The sequence below is a fragment of the Camelus ferus genome, chromosome 15, assembly GCF_009834535.1.
Source record: "Camelus ferus isolate YT-003-E chromosome 15, BCGSAC_Cfer_1.0, whole genome shotgun sequence".
Lineage (NCBI taxonomy): Eukaryota > Metazoa > Chordata > Mammalia > Artiodactyla > Camelidae > Camelus > Camelus ferus.
Genome location: NC_045710.1, coordinates 17136934 through 17160036, shown reverse-complemented (window position 1 = coordinate 17160036; position 23103 = coordinate 17136934). Strand labels below are relative to the sequence as shown.

Sequence of the window (23103 nt, the reverse complement as noted above, 5' to 3'; positions counted from 1 at the left end):
TCAAGAGGTATGAATATTTTTAAGGCTCAAGAATTTGAACAGCCTCTTCAGGGACAGGAATGGCTCAGGGTAGATGGAGAGGAGGTTCCAAGCAGAAGTCTTGCGAGTCCTTAGGGCACAAGAAGCTCTGACCTCCTGGGGAAGGACTCCGGACTTTATCTTGCAGGTGAGGGACAGCTGTTTGAAGGTTTGTTGAAAAGGAGGGGTGATGGACATAGAAAACAAACTGTGGTTACCAGGGGGAATGGGTTTGGGAGGGATAGATTGGGAGTTTGGGATTAACAGATACAGATTACCATATATAAAATAGGAACTATACTCGATTTCTTGTAATGAGCCATAATGGAAAATAAACAGAAAATATATACACGTATATATATGTTTATGTATAACTGAATTGCTTTGCTGTACACCTGAAACTAACATTCTAAATTGACCACACTTCAATAAAAAATAAGAAAACAAAGTCTATCATCTCAAAAAAAAAAAGAAAGAAAGAAAAGAAAAGGAGGTGTGAAAGGATGCAACTAGTGTATTCTAGGAAGACCCATCAAGAGTAATGGGGGACGAGAGTATAGCTTCAGTGGTAGAGTGTGTGCTTAGCATACACGAGGTCCTGGGTTCAATCCCCAGTACTTCCATTTAAACAAATAAAGAAACCTAATTACCTCCCCTCACCAAAGACAAACAAAAAAGACTAATTGGGCCATTTGAACCTGAGTTTAGAGACAACAGAAGAAGGAAAGCCATCAAGAAAAGGAGCTGGCACCAAGACACAGGGAAATGCAGGCAGTGGGAAATGAAAGAGAAAGGAAGAGCCAGATGGGCCAAACCTGCGTAAGAACAGCCCGTGGCTGTGACTGACAGCACAGAGAGGGGGCAGGAGTCCAGAGCTCCGAACTAGTGATGGAGATGGGGATGCTTTCCCACCCCTCAACCCCACCCCACCCCAACCCCCGTCCGTGGTGACACACTAACCACACTCGTCCTGGAAATGGGATTAGAAGCTCTTCCCACCACTGTGGGATGACAGTATCAGTAATATCACATCACCCTAGAGATGTGCAAGGCTTGGGACCAGCCAAGAGAAAGAAGGTAGGTTGGGGCCAGAGTCTGAACATTGCCCAGTAAAATCAGTGCACCGAAGGCTGATTACAAACCTGGAGGGCAAATAACGGAAGAAGCCTTCCAGCATCCGCACTGTACTGTCAGATGTCTAGTAATCACAGGCCCAGGATACACTACCACCATGACGTCTGTAAACAAAGGAACCTAGAGAAACTTCGCCAGCTGGCTGAAATGCATGTGAATAAATAATTTAAGTGCTAACCTCATTGGCATACTTTTAAAGACTAGGTGACAGCATGGAAAAAATTTCTAGGATGAAGTGTTTAATGAGAACGGTATATATGTGGATATACTAAACTATATCCACATCACGGCCCTAAGCTATGATAATTATGATTAAATTAGGACAGGGGACAAGGAGAAAACAGTTTGAGCTGTTGAAGTATCAAACCACCATCAGTTTTCTCCTTGTCTTCATTTTCATGAACGCTGTATGGATATTTGCAACCCCTCTACCCCGACTTTGCTTGTCTACAAGCCTGGTGAGCAGGGTCTGTTCCCCCTGAGCCTCTGGCCCCCTTACCTGTGCTCACTTCTCTCCTCTCCCATTTCCCCAGTTCTCTGCTGCTCACTGGCCGCTTTCTGCTCCTGGCTGTGGTGGGACATTTCTAATTCAAAGGATGCTATGGGCTGTTCACCACTTCCATCCTTGATTTTCTGTCCCAGCTCAGCCATCATTAACGCCCCCAGGGTTGAATTTTAAATCACCATTGGGAAAAAACTTGGGGTGGAATCTTTAATAATTTTTACTTAAGCATGCTTTGAAATTGGTGGGGGAAAGAACTGCGTAAGGCCACTGCATACTGTGGCCACCAGAAGCAGGCAAGCACTTTTCTCCTCACGTTAATTTACACTGACTCCCAGCCATTCCCAAGGCCTGGGCTTCCTTTTTCTCATTTAGACAGTGACTCAGGTACAGATCATACAATGAAACTTTGCTTTACTTTGCTCCACACTCAGGAGCAAATGCTCGCAAATACATGGACTTTTAAACCCAGTTATCTTATATTTGTGCCCCAAGATGGGTCTAATGAACATGGTTCCAGAAATCTAACTCACATGTGGGGCACTCAGCATTACAGATTGCCCTCAAGTCGGCACTGAACTCAGCTCGCAGATGAATGCTGTCTGTGTCTGTCATCTTTCAGCTGTTATTAATGTCTTAGTATATTCAGAGCTCATCACAGCCTGTTTGATAAAAATCTAGGTTTCAGCTTCTCAGCATGGGGAGTGAAAACAGAGATCGGAATAGAATACAGCTGCCAGCTTCCTACAAAATGACAGTAATAATAATAACAGGTCCCCTTCACTGTCCCAGACGCGGGGGCTGGGAGGGCATGTCGGCCCGGACCCTACATGCTCGGGCTGGGAGAACCAGGGCTGGGAGGACCACAGTGGAATATCAGTACTTTTCCTCTCCTTGGTTCAGAAATCCCGTTCTCAGTACCTGCACCTGCTCATATGCATAGAGAAGCACATAAGAATGGATTGGTGACTTTGTTTGGAAACAACCTAAACATTTATCAGTAGAGGACTGATAACTAGACCAGGGACTATCCATGCAATGGACACTGCAGCAGCTGAAATGCATAAAGCAGAGCTAAGGGCATCACTCTGACAGCTCTTCAAACACATTGTTAATTTAAAAGCAGGCTGCAGAACCTCTATGGAAAACAGAATGGAGGTTCCTTAAAACACTAAAAATAGAATTACCGTATGATGCAGCAATCCCACTTATGAGCATATATTTGAAGAAAACTCTAACTCAGAAAGACACATGTACCTCAATGTTCATAGCAGCACTATATACAATAGCCAAGACATGGAAGCAACCTAAATGTCCAACAACAGATGAATAGATAAAGAAAACGTGGTATATTTATACAATGGAATATCACTCAGTCATTAAAAAAGAATGAAATAATGCCATTTGCAGCAACATGGATGGACCTAGAGATTATCATACCAAATGAGGTAAGTCAGACAGAGAAAGGCAAATACCATATATCACTTATACATAGAATCTAAAATATGATACAAATGAACTTATTTACAAAACAGAAACAGATTTAAGACATAGAAAACAAATTTATGGTTACCAAAGGGGAAAGTGGGGTGGGGGAGGGATAAATTAGGAGTTTGGGATTAGCAGATATAAACTATTATTTATAAAATAGATTAACAACAAAGTCCTACGGTACAACATAGGAAGCTATTTGACATCCTATGATAAACCATAATGGAAAAGAATATAAAAAGAATACATACATAATTGAATTGCTTTGCTGTATACCAGAAACTAGTAACACAATATTGTAAATCAACTATACTTTAATAAAAATTTGTTTAAGAAGGAGGCTGCCGAACACACATGGCATGATGCCATTTGTGTGCAACACTCACTGGCCAGACTTGGCGCTTATGTAAGTATGTGTGTAAAATAGGCTGTAACTGCACAGAGACCTGTAAGAACACGCAGCACAGGGTGATCAGTGGTTACCTCTAGCATGGGGCCCGGACCGGGAGGCCTAGGGATGAGACAGCAAGGTAGCCACCAGTTACTCATTGATATTTAAATTAAATAAAATTTAAAATTTAGCTCCTCGGACACACTAGCCACATAGTACATGTCCAAGAGCCACAGCTGGCTAGTGGCCACCTTATTGGACAGCACAGATATAGAATATTTGCATCTTTGCAGAAAGTTCCTTGGATGGCTCTGACTTAGAGCTTTAGTTTTTATTTGAATTTTCTCCCCCCAACAGAAATGTTTTATGTACTCCTCATTTAATTTAAAATAAATATAATTTTTAATGTTTCTCTCATTTTCTCTTCAGGATGAAATGCCTCACAAAATCTAACAGGAACAATTTTCTGCTGAAAGATTTGGAATCCAAGAATTTCAAACACACACACACACACACACACACAGAGGGACTGTTTTCTGTACTTGCTCAGCTCAACTTGGGCCTTGCTGGAGCTGATTAAAGACTGAAGAGTCATCTCATTTATTCATGCACACATGCTGGCATGCAACACAAATGCATCGAGTCCATTAGACATAGATAAAAAAAAATCTGGAATGCGTGATTCCCCCTCCCCTTGGGAATGCGCTCAAGCCACAATAACAAAAGGATGAGTGTCACTTGAGTCAGAGAGGCGCGTGCTGGGACATCAGCGGGGGAGGTGTCATTTCCGTTTAGATGCTTCTCAGTAGAAATGAGGTAGAGACAACATGTTCACAAAGAGAAGGGAGGGCTTTCCAGGCAGTGGGAACAGCAACAGCAAAAGCTCGGAGGAGCCAAGTCCAAGGGAGCATTCGGAGAGCAGTCAGTGGTCCAGTTTGTCCAGGCAGTGCGAGGGAAGCTGGGGAGTTAGGGAAAGGCCAGGTGCTGAGATGCCCTCAGATGCCAGACCAAGATCAGAGAACCATCATTATACTAAATAACAACCACGGTCACCTTTCATTGTGACTTAGAATGTGTAAGGAACCTACTGCCGGGGGATAGATGGGTAGGGCATGGCCAGGAGGCTATGGAGAATGTGACTGTCCTGGCAGAAGAGCTAGACAAGTCCCTGAACCTGAGGTCCAGCTGGAGGTGTGGAGAACTCGGGGGAGTCACACTGGGTGGGTGTGGAACATCAGTGGGCAGAGCATATTCAGTCTCTAGCCCGCAGTGAAGTGGAAATCAGTGGAAGGGGAAGTCAGGAAGGAGCAGAGGCTTCTGACTTGTGCCTCACCGGCCCCAGAGCCAAGTGATGACATGTGGGATCAGAGGACAGAGATGGGGTGGGCTGAGTGCAGGCTGACCTTGGCGTGTCTCCCTCCCTTTACTCGTGAGGCCACCAGAGCTGACAGCGAAGGAGGAGTGGAGGGGCTTTCCAGGGGAGACATTAGAGGCAACAACAGCAGCCTGACAGCATCTGCACACACAGCGCCCACAGTCACAGAGGGAGGCGAGGACCCGGAGGGCACGTTGTCATGGCAGTTTGAGGGGGCAGGTGGGTTTCAAGAAGTGAGGCGGTTAGGAGAGGGAAAAACAGCGAGAACTAAGAAGGCGAAGGCAAACAGCTCAGCACTTAGACCTCCACTGGCGACCTTCTGGGCTGGTTTCAGTAGAGAAATGATCTTGAAATCTCAACTAGAGGGAGTCAAGCGGGGAATGACTATTAAGGGAAGAGGAGAGGCGTCATCTCAGTTTCCATGACTGCTGGTTCAGAAGCATCAGAAAATAGTATATGAAACACTGATTTAAAAACAACCAGCAACCCCGGCAGCGCTTGGTCGGCCTCGGCACTGAGGCAGGGGTCACGTGGCTTTGGCAGGCTCGGCCCTGCACGTGTGAATAATGGAGCAACTCTGGGCTGCTTCCCATATCAGAAGCAGCACAGACCCCCGGGCCGGGGTGAGCTCCAGCCCTGAAACCTTCTGCTTCCAGAGTGGCCTTAGGACCCTGGAGGTATTCTGTAGCTTCAATGATAGAATTACCCTTAACAGTTAGAGCATTGTTGGGACCTTATAATTTAATGGATACTCACTTCATAAACACTTCTTATCAGTATAAGCAGTGTACTGGTTACATATATGGAAGGAAGTCCTTTACAACCCAAGGAAATCCAAATAAACTGATCAAGTTTGTGGTGGGTAGGGGGTAGTTAATGCTTATGTGCACAGCTGTCCGTCAGGTGTTTTGAGCTCATGGTGAGAATTCATTCATCTGAAATTTATCCGTCTGACTACCTAATACTTGGCACTTTGAGGCATTTGACATATTTTTTTAAGAGCGTATGAAGCATGGGGGAATAAGAAGGTTTCCAATGGATAACTCTTGCCCTCAACAAGTTTGCAGCACAGAGAATAGAATCCACCATATGAAAACAATACAGTGTTAGAAATTTCACTGGTGATTTGGTTTAAGTTTGGAGCTAAGAACTAGAAATCAGGACTTAGGATTTCCAACACATTGATGCTTTCCCCCTTCCCATAATATGTCCGGTTTCCTACTGCGATCACCAGGCAGCCTATAAAAAGCAGGGTTACTCACCTCTAGCTCTCCAAATGAACACAGTGTCAAATATAGAAACTGGAGGAAGCTTCATTGTTATGGAGCCAAAATGATTGAGAGCAAGTGTGAGGGCTGTAAATATACAGATGAACTAACAGATTTAAGAAGCAGACTCTTAAAGGCTAAGATTCCAAGATCAATCATTCAAAAGTCCAAATATATAATCAGAGCGTCTGTCACAGTGGGAGCAGTGGTGCCGGAACACAAAACAGGCACCATGCCCAGGGCTGCTAAAAGATAAAGCCAGGGCCCTGGTGACCACAGTGCCAGAGGGAAGTTTCAGAAGAATCACTTTTGAGATGCAAAACAGAATTAGGAGCAAGCACCAGAATTCTGCAAAAGAAAAAAAAAAAAAGCAAAACAAGTGCTAGGTTGAGCCACACTAAAAAACTCCAAGTAAGCAGCAGGCCAGGCACAGCCAAGACCCATTTTTAAGGAGGCAGTTTCAGCATGCATGGGCATTCTGGGCATACCTGCACGGGGGAGGAAGTCCCTCCAGCAGGTCCTGCCCACGTTGCAAGAAGCAAAAAGCAGATAGACTGAGAAAGCAGCTAAGCACAGTGGATCTCTGAACGCAGAAACCCAGCTGGCCAGGGATAGCTCCTTAAAGAGCTCTAACTTGAGGCGTGGAGACTGCTTCCTCCAAAGCAGATCCTCAGCCTCTGGGGAGGGTGGCTCTGTTACCACTCTGTCATCATTAAAAAGGATCTGCTGGTAGTAAAGTACGTATTATGACCTCTCCCCCACTAACGTCAACATCAGCTAACAATAAGCTCTCCTTATGCGTCAGGAATTGTAGAGAGGTTTGAATGCATTGTTTAATTTAATCTTCCCAGCAGCACTAAGGTGGGGTCTAGGTCCCCATTTTACCGATGAGGAAAACGAGGCTTAGTGCAGTTAAAAAACTCATCCAAAGTCACACAACTGTTCCCTGGGACAGTGGGATTCAAACCCAGGTCTATCTGACTCTAGGGTCTTCACACTTAACTCTGGGGCTGCAAAGGAGACACTCAGATTTACTCGTTTCCATGTGCTATCAGGAAAAAAAAAAGTCCATTTTTCATTAGGGAGATGTAGGTCTTTGTGCAGAGATGTCACAAGCCAGCACATTATTAAGAAACAGGTGAATAATAAGGCCATTAAAGGCTATGAATCCTTCGGAGAACGTCATCACTGCCAGGTCACAAAAGCCCCAAGGAGGAAATGGAAATCAATCCTGCACACGTACCTGGACCTGCTCAGCCATCAGCCGTGACTCTGCTGGTACTGAGGCGAGGCTGAAAGCCTAGTCAAACCGAGCTTTGCTCTGTCCAACGAGAGTCAGCAATGCCAAAGGCAGTGCTCAAAAGGCCTTACACCAGATGGCCCTCTTTATGCGCCCTCTGCCCACTGCCCTGCCAGCACCATCAACCTCCCAGCTGCTGACGCCAGGCTGGACTTCCTGGGTCAGCCTCCTCCACTCTCTGCTCAGCACATAAGTTTTCTAGCAGCATGCGCCCTGAGCAGCAGCTCTCAATGAGCTCTTTTACTGGGGTGCTGGGGACAGTGTTGGGCTTCGGGTAAGAGCCCTGGTGCTGGCTGGCACAGGTCCGTGGCTGGCTTCTGGCACACCGGCTGCCAGAGATGCAAAACAGACCCGTGATTGTTTGCATGCATGTTTTCCCCTTTCCCTGGGTTTCCTGCTGTCTTATCACAATATAATTAACGTGCAGTAGATGCACAGATCTTACCAGTTCAGTGCCTTGAGTATTGGCAACTGTTTATACACTTGTGTAACCAGCACTCAAAAAGACAGAACGTTTGGGATGCCCTCAAAGAGTTCCCCTTTCCAGTCACTCCCCTCACACAGCCACTACCTGATTTCTCATTTTTATCAGCAGAGTTGTTTTTGCATGTCTTCTTGCCTAATCATGTCTAAAACATAATTAGAAGATGTTAGATAACCATCCACAGATCTTGGACGATGAAAAACACTTTTTCATCGTCTTTTGATTATATTTATGTTCTGCCATTAAAACATATGCTCACTCTATAAAATGTGAAAAATAACCAAATAGTTTTTAAAAGAAAAATTTTAAATCATCTGTGATCCTATCACCCAGAAATAACCACTGTCATTGTTCTAGTGGGCTCGTTTCAGGATAGTACACACACATTGATGATAGGCTGGCTCTCTGGTGTGGCATTAGCTTTTTTTGTAAATAAATAAAGCATGTTGCTGCTGACCTCAGTTAGCCATTCAGAGCTGCCTATGTGAGAGGCAGCTCCATTAAAAATCAACCTGCAATTTCAAGCACCAACCCTTGTGGTTCCTTTGGGGCTGAATTTCTGAGTTCACCATTTTGTTTTCTGCAGTGGAATATGTCTGGCAGTCCTTTTCCCACTGGCAGTCACATGGACCTCTCCTGGTACCCCAGTTTCACTGCTCAGAAGGACAGCGGCTAGCTCCTTGAGACGCACCTCCCCCTGCAAGGTGAATGATGCATTTGCCATTAAATCAGACCATCTGTAACATAACCTCCAAACTTGATCATCATTCCTCCAGCCACTTTCACAAAAATGTAGTAACAGACATGCCCTCATACATAAAATCTTACATAAAATTTCCTTCTTTGGGGGGAGGGTATAGCTTAAGTGGTAGAGTGCATGCTTAGCATGCACAAGGTCCTGGGTTCAATCCCCAGCACCTCCATTAAAAATAAATAAATAAACCTAATTACCTCCCCCTCACCCAAAAAAATTCTAAAAAAAAAATTTTCTTTCTTTGAAAAATGTCATTTTAATGACATTCTTAATTTAAGTTGGGATTCTAAAGATCCCAAGAATATGATGAGGTCTGTTTCTGGGTCTCCTTTTATCCACACCCCAAGCAATAAGGTGACTGAGAGGTCATCAGCCCAGCCTGATTTATGCTCTAGAACTCTTTTCATCTTGCAAAACTGACACTCTGTACCAATTAAATAACTCCCCACACCCATCCCCTCAGTCCCTGGTAACTTCTATTCTACCTTCTATGAATTTGACTACTCCAGGTACCTCATATAAGTGAAATCATACAGGTTCTGTCATTTTTGTAACATTTTTGTAATATTTCATTTAGCATAACATCCCCAGGGTTCATCCATTTTGTGGCATGTGTCAGGATTCCCTTCTTCTTTAAGGCTGAGTAATATTCCGCTGGGTGTATATCCCACAGTTTGTTTATCCATTCATCTGTCAATATATATGCTTAGGTAGTTTCCACTTTTGGCTATTTTGAATAATGGAAGTATGTGTGCAAATATCTTTTTGAGGTCCTGCTTTCACTTCTTTTGATATAAATTCAGAGACAGGATTACTGGATCATATGATAATTTTGCTTTTAATTTTTTGAGAAACTGCCATTCTGTTTTGCATAGTGGCTGCACCATTTTACATTCCAACCAGCAGTACATAAGGGTTCCAATTTCTCCACACCCTTGCACACTCTTGTTATTTCCTGTTTTTTTGTTTCTTTGTTTTGTGTTTTTGGCGGGGGAGTGGCAATTAGGTTTGTTTATTTATTTTTAATGGAGGTACTGGGAATTGAACCCAGGAACTCGTGCATGCTAGGCTTACACTCTACACTGAGTTATGCCCTCCCTGCCCCATTTCCTGGTTTCTTGATAATAGCCATCTTAATTGGTGTGAAATTGTATATCACTGTGATTTTGATTTGCATTTCCCTGGTAATTAGTGATGTTGAGAATCTTTTCATGTACTTCTTGGCCATTTGTATGTTGTCTTTGAAGAAATGTCTATTCAAGTCCTTTGCCCATTTTTAAATCGAGCTGTTTCTCTTTTGTCGAGTTGTAGGCTTTCTTTATATACTCCGTATAAAAACGTGATTTGCAAATATTCTCTGGGTTGCCATTCCAAGGGTTGCCTTTTCACTCTGTTGATAGTGTCCTTTCATGCACAAAAGTTTTAAGTTTTGATGTAGTTCAAGTAATAACGGTGTTTTACATGAGTCCATTTGGAATAGAAATGAATAGTGTTGGGAGAAAAAAAAACCCAGACCTGGTTCTTTTCTTAGTTATGCCATTTAATGAGCTGGATGATCTCAGACAAGGCATTTAATTTCTCTGAACTTTATTATCCTTATCTGAAAATGGGAGCGGGGAAAAGAGTACCTACCACACAGGCTTTTGTGAAATGTGAATGTAAGTGAGCAAGAATCTGGTGCCCAGCACCTGGAAGGCACATGCCTCTCACCAAAGCTTGCCTGGCGTACTTGTCAGTGTGCATCATTCCATTCAAGGACCCCAGCACATTTGGAATGAACAAAGGGATCATCACCCCGGTCTTATCAGTGAGGAAATGGATGCATGGCGAGGTTACATGAAGAACCGAGACCACAGTGCCCGCATTACCACCTAGATTTTTGGGAAACTCCTGCTGTGGATGCACCCCCCAGTCCCTGCTGTTTTACCCACGGGATAGACCAGTCACCCCAACCCATTTGCAGACGTAAGAACTGGGAAACCCTTAAAGACCGTCCAGTCCAGCTCTCCCAACTTAAGGATGGTGAACACAAATGAGACGGAGGTTGAGAATCTTGCCCCAATTCACACAGCAACAGAGCCTGAGTCAGCCCTGATGGCCCGCCTTCCCCCTCCAGCGCAGAAGTGAATGTCCTTGAGAAAGCAGACGGGAGGCGCTGTACGCCGTCCAGCACCGCCCACTCCTCTCCAGAACACTCAGCCCTGTTCTCCTCCAGGCGCATTGTCGGGGGAGAGGAGCGCATTCCCAGCAGCGCTGGGGAATAGCTGTGGGCTGAAACTTCTCAAGACAGTTGGAAGGTCAGATGTGTTTACTATATTCAGCAGCCATGGGGCCCAGGCCTGCTGGGAGGACCAGGCCCTCCCAGGGCTTTGAGGGAAGCAAACGGATGACCCTGGTAGTTTTTCTCTTTTCTACTCTGTCGGTATCCGCCGAGGTCACATACTTGCTATTCCATACGGTGCCCACAAATGGAAGGCACACAAGGCTGCAGGGTCCTTTATCCAGGCATGTTCAGCCAGGTGCTTCCAAGTAACGAGAAACAGACATTTCATTGCCTTTGCCTCAAACCTTTTCATCTTTCTTGTTTTGTGAAAGAATAGTGTACAAACGATATGAATGGAAGTCAAAATAAAGATTTACCCATAATTACGCCACTAAGTGACCTTCCTTTTCAAAGAACATGATTGTAGCATTTATTCTGAGCCCCACAAAACAAGAAGGGAATACGTAAGAATGACTCTCTAACTGCCCAGTCTCACCAGTAGGCAAAGTGGCTGTTGTCATGATGAACACATTAAAGTCTGGAGGAAAAGCCAAATGGTTATATTCTGGCATATTCTTTATTCTATACAAAATTACGATCAATGTGGGAAGGCAGAGCAAGATGATGAAAAAGTATTGTCACTCTAGGATTCTCTCTGGCCTTAAAGAGATTCCCCAGCCTGTCATCACTGGTACCCTGGAAAAATGGGCTGCTAGGCATGTATATATGGTTGGGTGAATGATACATACAATTATTTTTTTAATGGAGGTGCTGGGGATTGAACCCAGGACCTTGTGCATATTAAGCATCACTCTACTGCTGGCCTATAGCCACCCTCCCATATAATTACAGTTCAGTACAAACACCTGAGCTCTTACTACAACCCAAAGATCTCTCCTAGATGCTAGGAAAAACAACGATGACAACAGAGGTTGTGCCCTCAAGAGGTTCACAGATTTAGTCTGCAAAGAAGTAAGTGACATTCCGTGTGACAAATAAATGACAAAAATAACAGCAAAGTGTAAGAAACAGTGGGGACACAAAGAAGGCTTGGCAAAGGCTGCAGAGCTCCAGATTTTTTCAGCATCCATCCTGTGTGATCCTGCTCTAGAAGCACACCTCCTGCACAAGTAGTGAGAAGCCAGGAGGCGCTGGGAATGCATGGCTTTATTACAAGCCATTCCTTTCGAAGAGATCTTCACCCAAGGTTCTACAAGTGTTCTTGTAACTTAGGGATTCTTTATCGTATTATTTATAAATGTTATTTCAAGTATTAGTCACCTGAAAAGGAAGTTGGAACATGGAGAGAAGTCTCTCTGAATGGTTATGACGAAGCTTGGAGCCCTGCCAAGCTAAGAATCTAAGACTCCTGGTTCCCATATGCTTGAATGTATTTGGGTCCTTCTGTAGGGTAATGAGAAAGTTAGCATTTGAACCCAGGAATCCTAATTCTCAGATTTACAGGCAGACTGCAGGACATGCATTAGGTCACTGAGCTTCACAGTCCTCATCAGTACCCATATTCCTAGATGTAAAGCCACAACTAAACTATGTGAAAGCTACTAAAATATTCAGTTTGGAATTCTTCTCTTGTGGTAAAGCTTGCTGTTTGACATAAGGCACTTACAACTGCCATTAGGTACAAAAGCAGTGGGGTTTATGCTATGTCTTTTTTTTTTTTTAATTAAGTCTAGCTGGTCTACAATGTTGTGTTAGTTTCTGATATATAGCATAGTGGTTCGGTTATATATATATGTGTGTGTGTGTATTCTTTTTCATATTCTTTTTCATTATAAGCTATTACAAGGTATTGAATACAATTCCCTGTGCTATACAGTAGGACTTTGTTGTCTATTTTATATACAGTAGTTGGTATCTGCAAATCCCAAACTCCGAATTTATCCCCCCACCTCCCCCAACTTTCCTTCCTGGTAACCATAAGCAGTGTTTTAATCTCACACAAAGCTCTGTGAACACTTGCTTAGGAGACAATGGAGAGAATGAACTTCAACCAGCTGCATGACCCTGGGCAAATTATTGGTCTTTTGAATCTGTGTCCCCAGTTCAACCAGAGACATAATGACATCGACCACCAAAGGGTTGTTCTGAGTGGAGGTAATGAATAGAATGACACACAATAAACATCGCTAAGTTTTAGTAACTTATAAGAATTTAGCATGATCTAAGGATTTAGATAAAGATGTCACCTCTGTCCTCTTTGTGGTCTAAAGAGACTTTCTCATCTTTCTGGCATGGGGATGAGAGGGACACAGTCATGGACAGCCAATTTGCAGATTGTTCTCTAGGAGACAAGAAAGTGCTCAACAGAATCAGTGTCAGGGCTTCCACTCACAGGGCCCCTGTGTGGCGGGCAGACTTCCCAGGGGCGGGGACCCACCTAGCCAAAATTGCAGCATCTCTCTGGTTTGATGTTCTTATTACCAGACCCTTCTGTCTAAGGATTTTAACAAACATAGTCTAAATATGACATACGCATCCTCGTCAGCAGGGATTGCCACTGTTTCTGGAGAGGGAGTGGCCATGCCCCAGAAACATCCATAAGAATTGCTTAGAGAGTGATAATATCCCCTTTCGTAGGTATAGTGTTCTGTAATGCAAATAATGTATGTGGACATTTTCTCATTTGACCCCCTCACCACACGAAGCAAGCTAATTATCCCCTTTTTATAGGGGAAGGAATGGGCTGAGAGAGAGAGGAACTAACTGCCCAGGGCCCTATGGCTAGAAGGTGGCCACTGGGGACTTGGACCACTGTCCCTCTCACATGCAGTCCAGTCCTAACCACCCTTCTCAGAGGCAGGAATCACTGCCTCCAGATTGCCTGGATCTGAAGATGCAGGGAAGGGGTTTTAATTCACAAACTATCAGAAAAATAGAAGCTGCTCCTATGAACAAAGGTCCCAGTCTCTGGGGTCCTTTGTGGTCCTCCAGGCCAACCAGTGACTATGGACCACGTTCTTAAGAGCAATGCCAATCAGGCATGTGTGTGACTCAGCGCTAGCTGCGACAGCCCCCCTCCGCTTGCCTGTCCCCACTCCCCACCCCGCCCCGAGCTGCATGCCCATGCTTCCTTGATTTTCGTGCCATCACTGGCTTTGCGTTCTGTCTCCCAGCCTCACCACCCTACTCTCCTGACTTCTCTCTTACTTACCTTTCCTCTTCTAGGTCCCACAGACACTTCTGAGGCCCTTTCTCTCTCTAACAAAGCAAAACAATGATAAAGGAGGTGGGAATGGCGCCAAGAGGCAGAGGCTCCAACCAGAAGTGAGACCTCCCAGCCTTCCTGTTGACATGCCTGGGGCCAAAGAGAAGGCACGTCCTCCTCAGGAGTTCACACGACTGTGCACTCTCCTCTCTTTCTAAATTAACACGTGCAAGTCTGTGCAGGTACAGTGAGCTTTGCAAAGAAAAGACCTGTATTCTCTGAAATACTCTGAATACTCTAGGGACAGCAGTGTAGAAGGGAGGGTGAGTCCACACTCCAGAGCTGGAATGCCTAGGTTCAATCCAGCCCGATCACGTAACTGTGCAGCCACAAGCTCGTCACTAAAACTCCCAGCACCTCAGTTTTCTCATTTCTAAAATGAGAATAATAATTCCCAATTCACAGAATTTGAGGAGGATTAAAGCAATAAATACCTAAAAAGTGCTTAGACTAGTGGTTAGCTTATTGTGGTACCCAAGGAATGGAAACGAAATACTAGTAATTATACTGTTATTCAAAACACAGTTGAGGCTGAAATGTGCAGAAGGTCAGAAGTTATAAAGAGGTAAATTTTAGAAACACTATCTAGCTCAGGCTTCATCCATGCAACAAGGTTTCTGAGCACCTAACCTGTACCAGGCAGTGCTCTTGCCTTCTAAAGATGTGGTAGGGACCAAGAGAAGTGAGCTCCCTGCTTTCATGGAGCTGATGGTCGAGTGCGGAACATGGACAAGAGAATTACTAGATTGTGGTCAATGGCTGTGCAGTGAATTAAAATAAGGCACATGAATGAGAGGGACAGACACCCCCCCTGGGTTATGGAGGCAGGAACAGCTTCTCAAGGGAGCAAACTCTCAAAAGACTCACATTCATTCGTGGAAAGAGAAATAACAACCACAGCTGGAAGAAGGGGCAAGAGTCTCAGCAAGTCCTGGCTGACGGCAAACCAGGAAGGAAGCTGAGAGCAGAGTCAGTGGTAATTTCAGAGCAGAAAGGAATCAGAACCCACAAACTTGCTTTTGGACCAGTTTTCACTGTCTACTAACTGGGATACGGACAACAAAGGAACTATATTTTCAAAAGAAAATTCTAATTTAGACCAATATTTATGAAATACCTGCTCTTTATGGGGGAACTCGGGGAGGAATTACTTTCAGATCTCAGCATCTCAGAAAGCTGTATTTGTCCTAGGCAACTGCATTTTAAAAAAATTTTTATAGATGCCATAAGTCTTGCAAATGACTTTTCTCCTCTATTTTGGCCTACAGGAAGCTCAAAAATGAATTTGCAACAGGCCTCTTGATAGGTTTGTGTTTTTTTCCTGATATACCTTTATTTTTGGCTTTGTATTTTTTCTACTTAACTCTTAGATTTTCTTTGCATTGATCTCTTTATTTATTATAGCACAGGTGTGTGTGTGTGTGTATATAAAATATATGCTCCAAATCCTCTCTAGAACTAGTTATAGTTAGATCATAATACGTTTACTGCTCTAGGTAATTTAGCACCTATTTCAAAATAAACTATCTTTTATATCTGCTTATATAACCCACATTTTATGTACCATGAGATTTTTTTTTTTAAGTTTTAATTCACCTTATCCCCACCCACACCCCTCCCACCCACCCAGTCCTACTGCTTTTTTTTTTTTAAGGGGCAAACATCTTCCACAGCATATGCACAATTATAACTGGTCCAGAGATTTCTCACTTCTTAGGCTACTGCCTGTGGCTGCAGCATCAATTTCCTCCTCTTTCCTTCATTTTCCCATCACATACCCCCACCCCCCACAACCATTCTGCACATTGGTCCCCAGTTTCATTTCTTTAAAACATCAATTGAGCAAATCAGCCATTTGACAGTTTTAAACTCTTCACCGGCTCCTACTGCTCACAGGCGTCAGTGAAAAATCCTTATCATGACAAAATTTCCTTCTCCATCACATAATTCTCCACCTACCTGCCCAAATCCAGGTAGGCAGCTCCCCTGACTGTCCCCAGACAGGTCTTCTCTTTCTCCTGCTCCATCCACTTACACTGGTGAGTACCTACCTGGCATGCCCTTCCCCCCAACCATCCCGCCTCAGAATCCCACACAAATGCCTGCTCTCCTTTGAAGCTCTCCCAATGGCTCCACCTCCCAGTGGCCTCTTCCACGTCAAGGTACTACTGGCTGATCATTTGAAGAGTAACTCCACTCCACCTTGCAAAACCGCAATTTTACTGAAACTGTCTTTGTATAATTTAACTCATTTGCCCACTGAAACTGGAATCTTCTTGATAGAAGGAACTTTTATACATTTGTTTATCCCCCATGATGCCCTATATCGTATCATACATAGTTGACACCCACAAATACTGGGTGGTTTATGTCTATTTCCCTTCAAAGCACAAAGCATCAAGCAAATGACAGGCAAGTGGTTAATATCCTCAATAAATAAAGCACTCAGACGCATATGACAATTCACTAAAATGCAAAAGGTTAGAAAAATAGGAAATGTTTAACTTCACTAGTAATAAAGAATACAAGTTAAAATGTTATAATTTTTCTATCAAATCAGCAAAGATTAGGAAAAATTCTAACTTTTAGACAGGTACTCTCATAACTGCTAGTGGGAGTGTAATCAATACAAATTGAAAAAATTTGACAATATGTAACAAATCTTTTAAAATATCTATATACCTTCATCAATCCATTTAGAGGGCTATAACCTAGGGATATTCCAAAGTTCAGAGAAAGCTTTGGGTACCAGGTACTCCTCCCAGGGTTATAGTACTGAATCTTTGTGAACAACTTAAAATATACCATAAGGAAATTGGACATCCATTCTGTGCACTGTTACAAAGCATTAAAATGGTATTAAAAATGGCAGCCAGTGAGTTTGTACTAATTTTGGGGGGGATGTTTATATTCTAAGGTTAAGTAGAAAAAAGTAGAATACCAAATTATGTAAAATGAGTAATTCTAACCACATAAAGAAATTCATGGAAAGAAAGATTAAAACAGTAAAAACAATTAGTTATATTTGTTTATGGTTTACTGTGCTGTCCAGATTTTCTAGGATTGGCTGACTCCCAGAAAAAAAAAAAAGATGCTTTTCAAAGTAGATTTTTCTTTTGTTTATACCAGGAACAGTATCACAAGCACTGTTTATTAAGATTATGTGACATAAGTTTTTGTTTACTTTTATTTTTGTCCCTTTTTAAAAATTAAGAAATGGCGAGAAGAGAGAGTTGAAGAAAGAGAAGGAGAAAGTAGGGGCGGCTCTCTTATCTTGATTAATCCCTGCCATGAGGTAGGCGTTGTCATCTTGGAGAGCCAGGAAACAGGCTCGAAAGTCAAGCCCAAGGTTACCTGAGGGGCAGAGCCACCATCACGACCAAGGTAACACACCAGAATCAGGCAACAAAGAGACACAAAAGTGCAAAAGCAGGCGAGCACAAAATCCTAGGGGTAATTTATACAACAGGAGAAAACGTTGGTTCTAGAGGGTAGGATTGTGGATGGTTTTTTCCCTCCTCCCTTCTCCAGATTTTCCATAAGGTGGTATTAACTTTTTATTTTTATTTGTGCACAAGATGAAAACTGCAACCGTTTGAATTCCCTGAACTGTGAGCAGCAAGAGAGAGAAACGAGCTCTACTCACCCCTGACCCCTCCTAGGGGAATACAGTCGGGAGGAGAAAGGTAGGGGGACAGGCCACCCAGCTTCCACCTGAACTAGCCACACACTGCACCACGCGGCTGTCTTAAGATGTGGGGGAAGAGGTCGGAGCGTGCGTGCGTGCGTGTGCGTGCGCATGCGTGAGCGTGCGTGTGGTGGGAGGCACCTGTGATGAGAGCAGCAGGATCTATCGAGCTTTCTGCAAAGGTGAGTCTCTGTCCCGCAGCCCCACCCCCCGTTTCTCCACACCGCCCAACACAGCCCCCCCCCCCCCCCCCGCTCCACACGTGTGCTCTGTAACGCGCATTTATAGAAAGTTGTGCGCCACTACTGTTTTCCCTACAGTCAGCTTTCTTAACCGCAAATCATGAAGAAAGGCATCCGTTGGGGCTGAGGCAGCACGTAGAAGTGAGGAAGGATTCGTCAGAACAGCATTTGTGTTCGTGGGATTGGGCTACACAGACAGTGGTTCCGGGGAAATCCCTCCCAGTCGTCTTTGTGGCCGGCTGCCCTAAATCTGGAGGCTTGTATTTCTTAGAGAGCTCGGCCTCACCTTGGTGGGTAAGGGGGATGCTCTCAGGCGGGACCACCATGGCTCCATCCCAGGGGAGAGGAATAGGAAAACTTTCAGTTATGTAATTCTAACACACACACACACGCACGCACACAAAACCTAGTGGGAATCCATTTTTTTTTGCAGAGAATTTGCGCACAATCTTCCTCCTCCGGTACAAAGTGCTTTTATTTTTCCAGGTCCCTTGTCAATCTATGTTCATAAGTATAAACAAGAATGTGGAGAGTCACCTGTATCCTTTTGGAGAGCCATTTCTAGAAAGTGACTAGGGTTGAGGGGTGAGTAAGTAAGTGGTGAGGAGGCAGCTGGGTGAGTTTGGTGAAGGGAAGTCGTTCAGTGGCTTGAGTGGCTAGGTAAGTCAAGGTGGTTTGTGTGTTTAAGCTGGGGTGAAAGGGGATGCAACAGGCATCTTCAGGAGCCAGTAGAGAGGAAGAGAGAAGGGGAAAGGCCCAAGAGGACCTGAAGGGCATAGGCTCTTGAGCAGTTGGTCTTGTGTGTGCAGAATCTCTTAAAATGCACTGTCACATACAGTGTCCAGTGCTGAGGCTCACAAAGACCTGGGCAGTAGATGGGCCACTCATTATTTTATATAGAGATATAATTCCACTTGTCTGAGGTGAAATAGCTGCAAACTGGCTCTAGGTTGAGATGGGCTGACCCCAGATCTAGGATCCTTTCTGTTCCAGATGGAATTGCGTCCTCTCACAGAGAGATGGGGGCCTTATTCTCCCACAGACTGAAGGAAAAGATGGGGGAGACTGAGGACACAGGAAGGCTGAGTTGCTGGGGGCAGAGGTAAGGTGAGGAGGAGACAGAGGGGAGTTGAAGATCCGTCCAGGAGCATCAAGCAGCTGAGAAGTGGCAGTGGGAGTGAGATTAGACACATTTATAATGGATCCAGTAACCAAGGTGAGTGGTCAAGGGACACCTGTACTTAAAGCTCTTAGGTGACTCTTGGTTCTACATGGGGGCCTCACTGTCCATCAGTTAATAAAATCCCTGGTGGCATTTTCCTGATGAGCATTTACCCAAGGCATCAGGGGAGGGGAAGCGCACTGGGCTAGGAAGCCCCAGTTTTGCTTTTGCCTTATTCCATCAAACTGTGTCACCTTGGATAAATCACTTGGAAAATAAGAACCAAATATAAAAAGTCTATGATTCTATGCCTTCCTAACCTCCCTATCCACATCTTTTTTCATCACTCTGCTGTCTCTGAAAAGGGAATGATAGTAAGTATGACATGGACCATTTCTTTTCATGAAAGTCAAGAAAATACTAAAATCCAGGCCAATGAGCTCTCCCCTTGGAGAGTGGGCACCTCTCACACCAACAAAGACAAGGCTTTGCACTAAGCAAGAAATTATCATCACCCAGCCAGCACTGGCGTGACTTTGCTGCAGGCAACTGCCCAGAGGATTCCTTCTTTGTAATCTTTCTATGAATGATTCAGGGGTAAAGTACCATCTCTTTGCATCTGGAGGCATAAGAACGTATTACAAAGGAGAACTGAAAATCTGTGGTGTATCCAAAAATAGCACCCAGATATGTCAGCTTCCTGGTTCACCTTTCTGTACCATCCAACTCTTCGTTGACTTGCTTCATACAATAGAGGCAGAGTGGGACCCCCCACCCTCACCCCAATGCTCAGGTATCCTGGGATCAGTTATCCAGTGGTGTCAGACTACATGCTTCGAGGTGACCCAGCAGAACTAGGGTTCCTAACTCTTCCTCATTCTGATGGGCCTTGTCCCAACTCCTTCCCCACTGCAGGTGCCCCTGCAGTCACATGCTTTTGTCAAGTGATCTGCAGCTTTAGGCTGCTCACTCTGCAGAAAAGAATGGGGGAAAACAGAGAGTAAGAAAATATAGCTCTCTCCTGGGAACCTCACAACCTCCTAGCTTATAAAATACAACCTCCTTGTTACCTTCCTGCAGAGTCCCCACTGGCCACCAGAACATGCTCTGAAGTCAAGCTCCCCTCCCACCCCACTCCCCAGCTTTGGCGCATCCAAGAGAAATGATACTTGCTGAAGGGACCTGCTGATGTTTCGACCTGTTCAGAAATGCACATGTGACCAAGGGGGTAGGAAAGGAAGCTCATTAAAAGGCTGAGTGTCTCTAAATAGTGAGGCCCACCGACTGCTAAGCCTTTGCACCGTGTTCACAGCTTCCTGTGCCTCCAACAAACTTCGTGACTCACCAGTCTGGCTGCAGAGTTAGGCAGCTGAGCAGCCTCAGCGATGGGTTAAATTGGGGGAATGTGCTTTTCTTCTGACACTCACCCTTCAGGTGCGGCCTGAGCCCCTACCTGGCAGTAAGGGTGGAAACTGAGCACAGCTCTAGCTCTTTTGCTGGTCCTATAGAGCTGCCAGAGCCCGAGTTCTGATGGACTTAAATCCATAAGGATCCTCTCTCTCCTGTCTGTCTGTCTGTCTCTCTCTCTCTCTCTCTCACACACACACACACCAGCTCAGAGCATCTGGAGGCTCTGTAATGCAATTGATTTCTAGACTGGTCGGGGTCTCCAGTGTTCCATTCGTCAGAGCTGCAATCTGGGACCCAAAGTGCTCTTTTCTTCACCCACACTGCCTCCAAAACCAGAGGAATTCCTGGAAATTTTAAAAGCAGAACAGTGCACCATGAGGGTCTGGCTAACTGTTGCACATCAGTTAAAGGGACAGACGGGGAAGGGGGCAAGAGGTGTCAGGGGACAACAAGAGATGGCTACCCAGAGCTGCGCGGCACCCTCAGCAGCATCTCCCCCTTTCATCGCAGCGGAGGGCATATCTGGAAGTTCGGGAGCCTGGGTCCCACGGGCGGCAGAGGCAGGCGGAGGCCAGGTCCATCCATGGGCGGCGAGACCATACACCCAGAACTGGCTCGCTGTCCAGCCCTCTGCACCGCGGGCGCCACCTCCCACATCCTCGGGGCCGGCACAAGGCAGGCAGCGAGCGTCTCCCTGCAATCCCGGACCAGCTTCCCGCATAAAACTCCCCAGCACAACCCGCTTTGTTAATTCTGCGAATGCTGTCACACGACCACCTCCACCAACACTCCCTGTCTGCTCGGCTCCAAGGGAGACTCGCTCTCCCCAGAACCCAGCCGCTCCGGATCCCTCTAGGCCCCCGCCCCCTGACGGACCACCGCCCACCGGCCCCAGCGCTTGCAAACCAGCGACCCGAAAGACCTCGAAGACCCCAGGGTCCCCGGCCGTGAGCATCTTTGTCCTCTCAGCGCAGAAGCGCGCGCACAGAACCACAGAAAGAGCCTAGCTGGGCACCGCGTTCGCGCCCCCTGGCCTCGCCGGGGCCCCACAAGGGGACAAAGGTCCGCGTCCCGCAAGTTTGCGAGCCTGGAGGCAGAGCCCTCCTTACCGTACATCTTGGCGGGGCGAGCGCCTCCCGGGAGGCCACGTCGCCTGCAGCCAGTCCCCGGCGGCGCCGGCCTTTCATTCACAGCCGAGGCGGCGGATGGCGGCAGCCGGCGGAGGCCCGGGCGGGGCGGGAGCGGGAGCTGAAGCACGGGCTGGACGCGGGAGGGCCGGGGCCGGGAGCCGCGCGCCCATTCAGCAGCCAGGGCTGAGCGCGGCCGGCCTCCGCTCGGGTTTCTGGGCAGGGCTGCGCCGAGAGGGGCGGTGACTATGCTAATTAAGGTCCCTACCCCCGGGGCTCGGCCACTGCCTGGCCGCCCCGCCCACGTCCCGCCCCGCCCCGCCCAGCCTCGCCCCCCCGCAATTCCCCACCTCGGGTAAACCCAAATCCCTAGATGCGCTCTTCTCAGGCTTTCAACCCTAGGTGCTGGGTGGCGCGTTTTCCAACCGCAACGTCCCCCGGAGGAAGTGATCCACCCGAACTCCCTGCTCCGGTTGGAACGCTCAGGCCCGCAGCTGAGATCTCCCATAACCCGCGGGCCCCAAGAGTTGGAAGGGACACTGAAATCTGCGGAGGTACCCACTCCCCCAGATTTATCCAGGATGCGTTGGCTGAGCCAGGGGGCGCCAGGAAGAGGAATTGGGGGAATAAGCCTCCGCTCTCCCTTGACCTCCTTAATAACCCCCTTCCCTAATTAAGCGCTCAGTTGTGGCCCTCCCTGTCACTCTTGGCCAAGTGCCGGCTACCAAAGCGCGTCCTCCCTGAGTCAGGTACGCAGGAAACGCAGCCCTTCCCACCCCTCAAGCGCTACAGGAAGTCAGCTTGCTTTTCTTCTCCCAGATTCACAAGTGCAAATCACAAGCTTTGCAGCCAGAATCCTCTCTACCGGTGCCCCAGGGCCGACTTCACCTTCTGTGACCGTGTGACAAACAGACACAGATGGACAGAAGGCTCACGCCTGAAGACATCTTCTAGCCCAGCTCTGAGCTTCTCTAAGGCGTCTCACTCAGACTCTACATTTCACACATTTATCTGTGCTTTTAACATCTATTCCTTAGTTTCTTCCTTGGCCCATGATTGAGGGGTTTTGTCCTCAAAATATTCTACTAGTAGAAGTTGGGGAGAGGAGAACCTTAAAGATGGTGTAATGTCTCCCATTTTAATGAAGAGAAAACTGAGGCTGTGAGAGATTAATTTATGTTCTTTTTCCTTAGATACACTGAGCTGTGTGTCTATAGGCCAGTCATCTCCCTCTCTGAACCTCAGCTTCCTGCAGGACTGTTGGGAAA

The 23103-nt window shown here is 46.0% G+C and overlaps 1 protein-coding gene across 4 annotated transcripts in view; it reads right to left on the bottom strand.

Annotated features, from left to right (window-relative positions):
- Positions 1-22062, bottom strand: part of EFR3B (EFR3 homolog B) — an 80755-nt gene extending 58693 nt beyond the window's left edge. For 3 of the 4 annotated variants that reach the window (XM_032497149.1, XM_032497145.1, XM_032497146.1), the window contains exon 1: positions 21818-21931. In XM_032497149.1, the coding sequence (XP_032353040.1) occupies positions 21818-21824 (7 nt within the window). In that variant the 5' untranslated portion in view covers positions 21825-21931. Of the gene's footprint in view, positions 1-21817 lie in introns of all 4 variants that reach the window. The other variant, XM_032497148.1, reaches the window with a different exon arrangement.
- Between the last annotated feature and the right edge of the window lie 1041 nt (positions 22063-23103).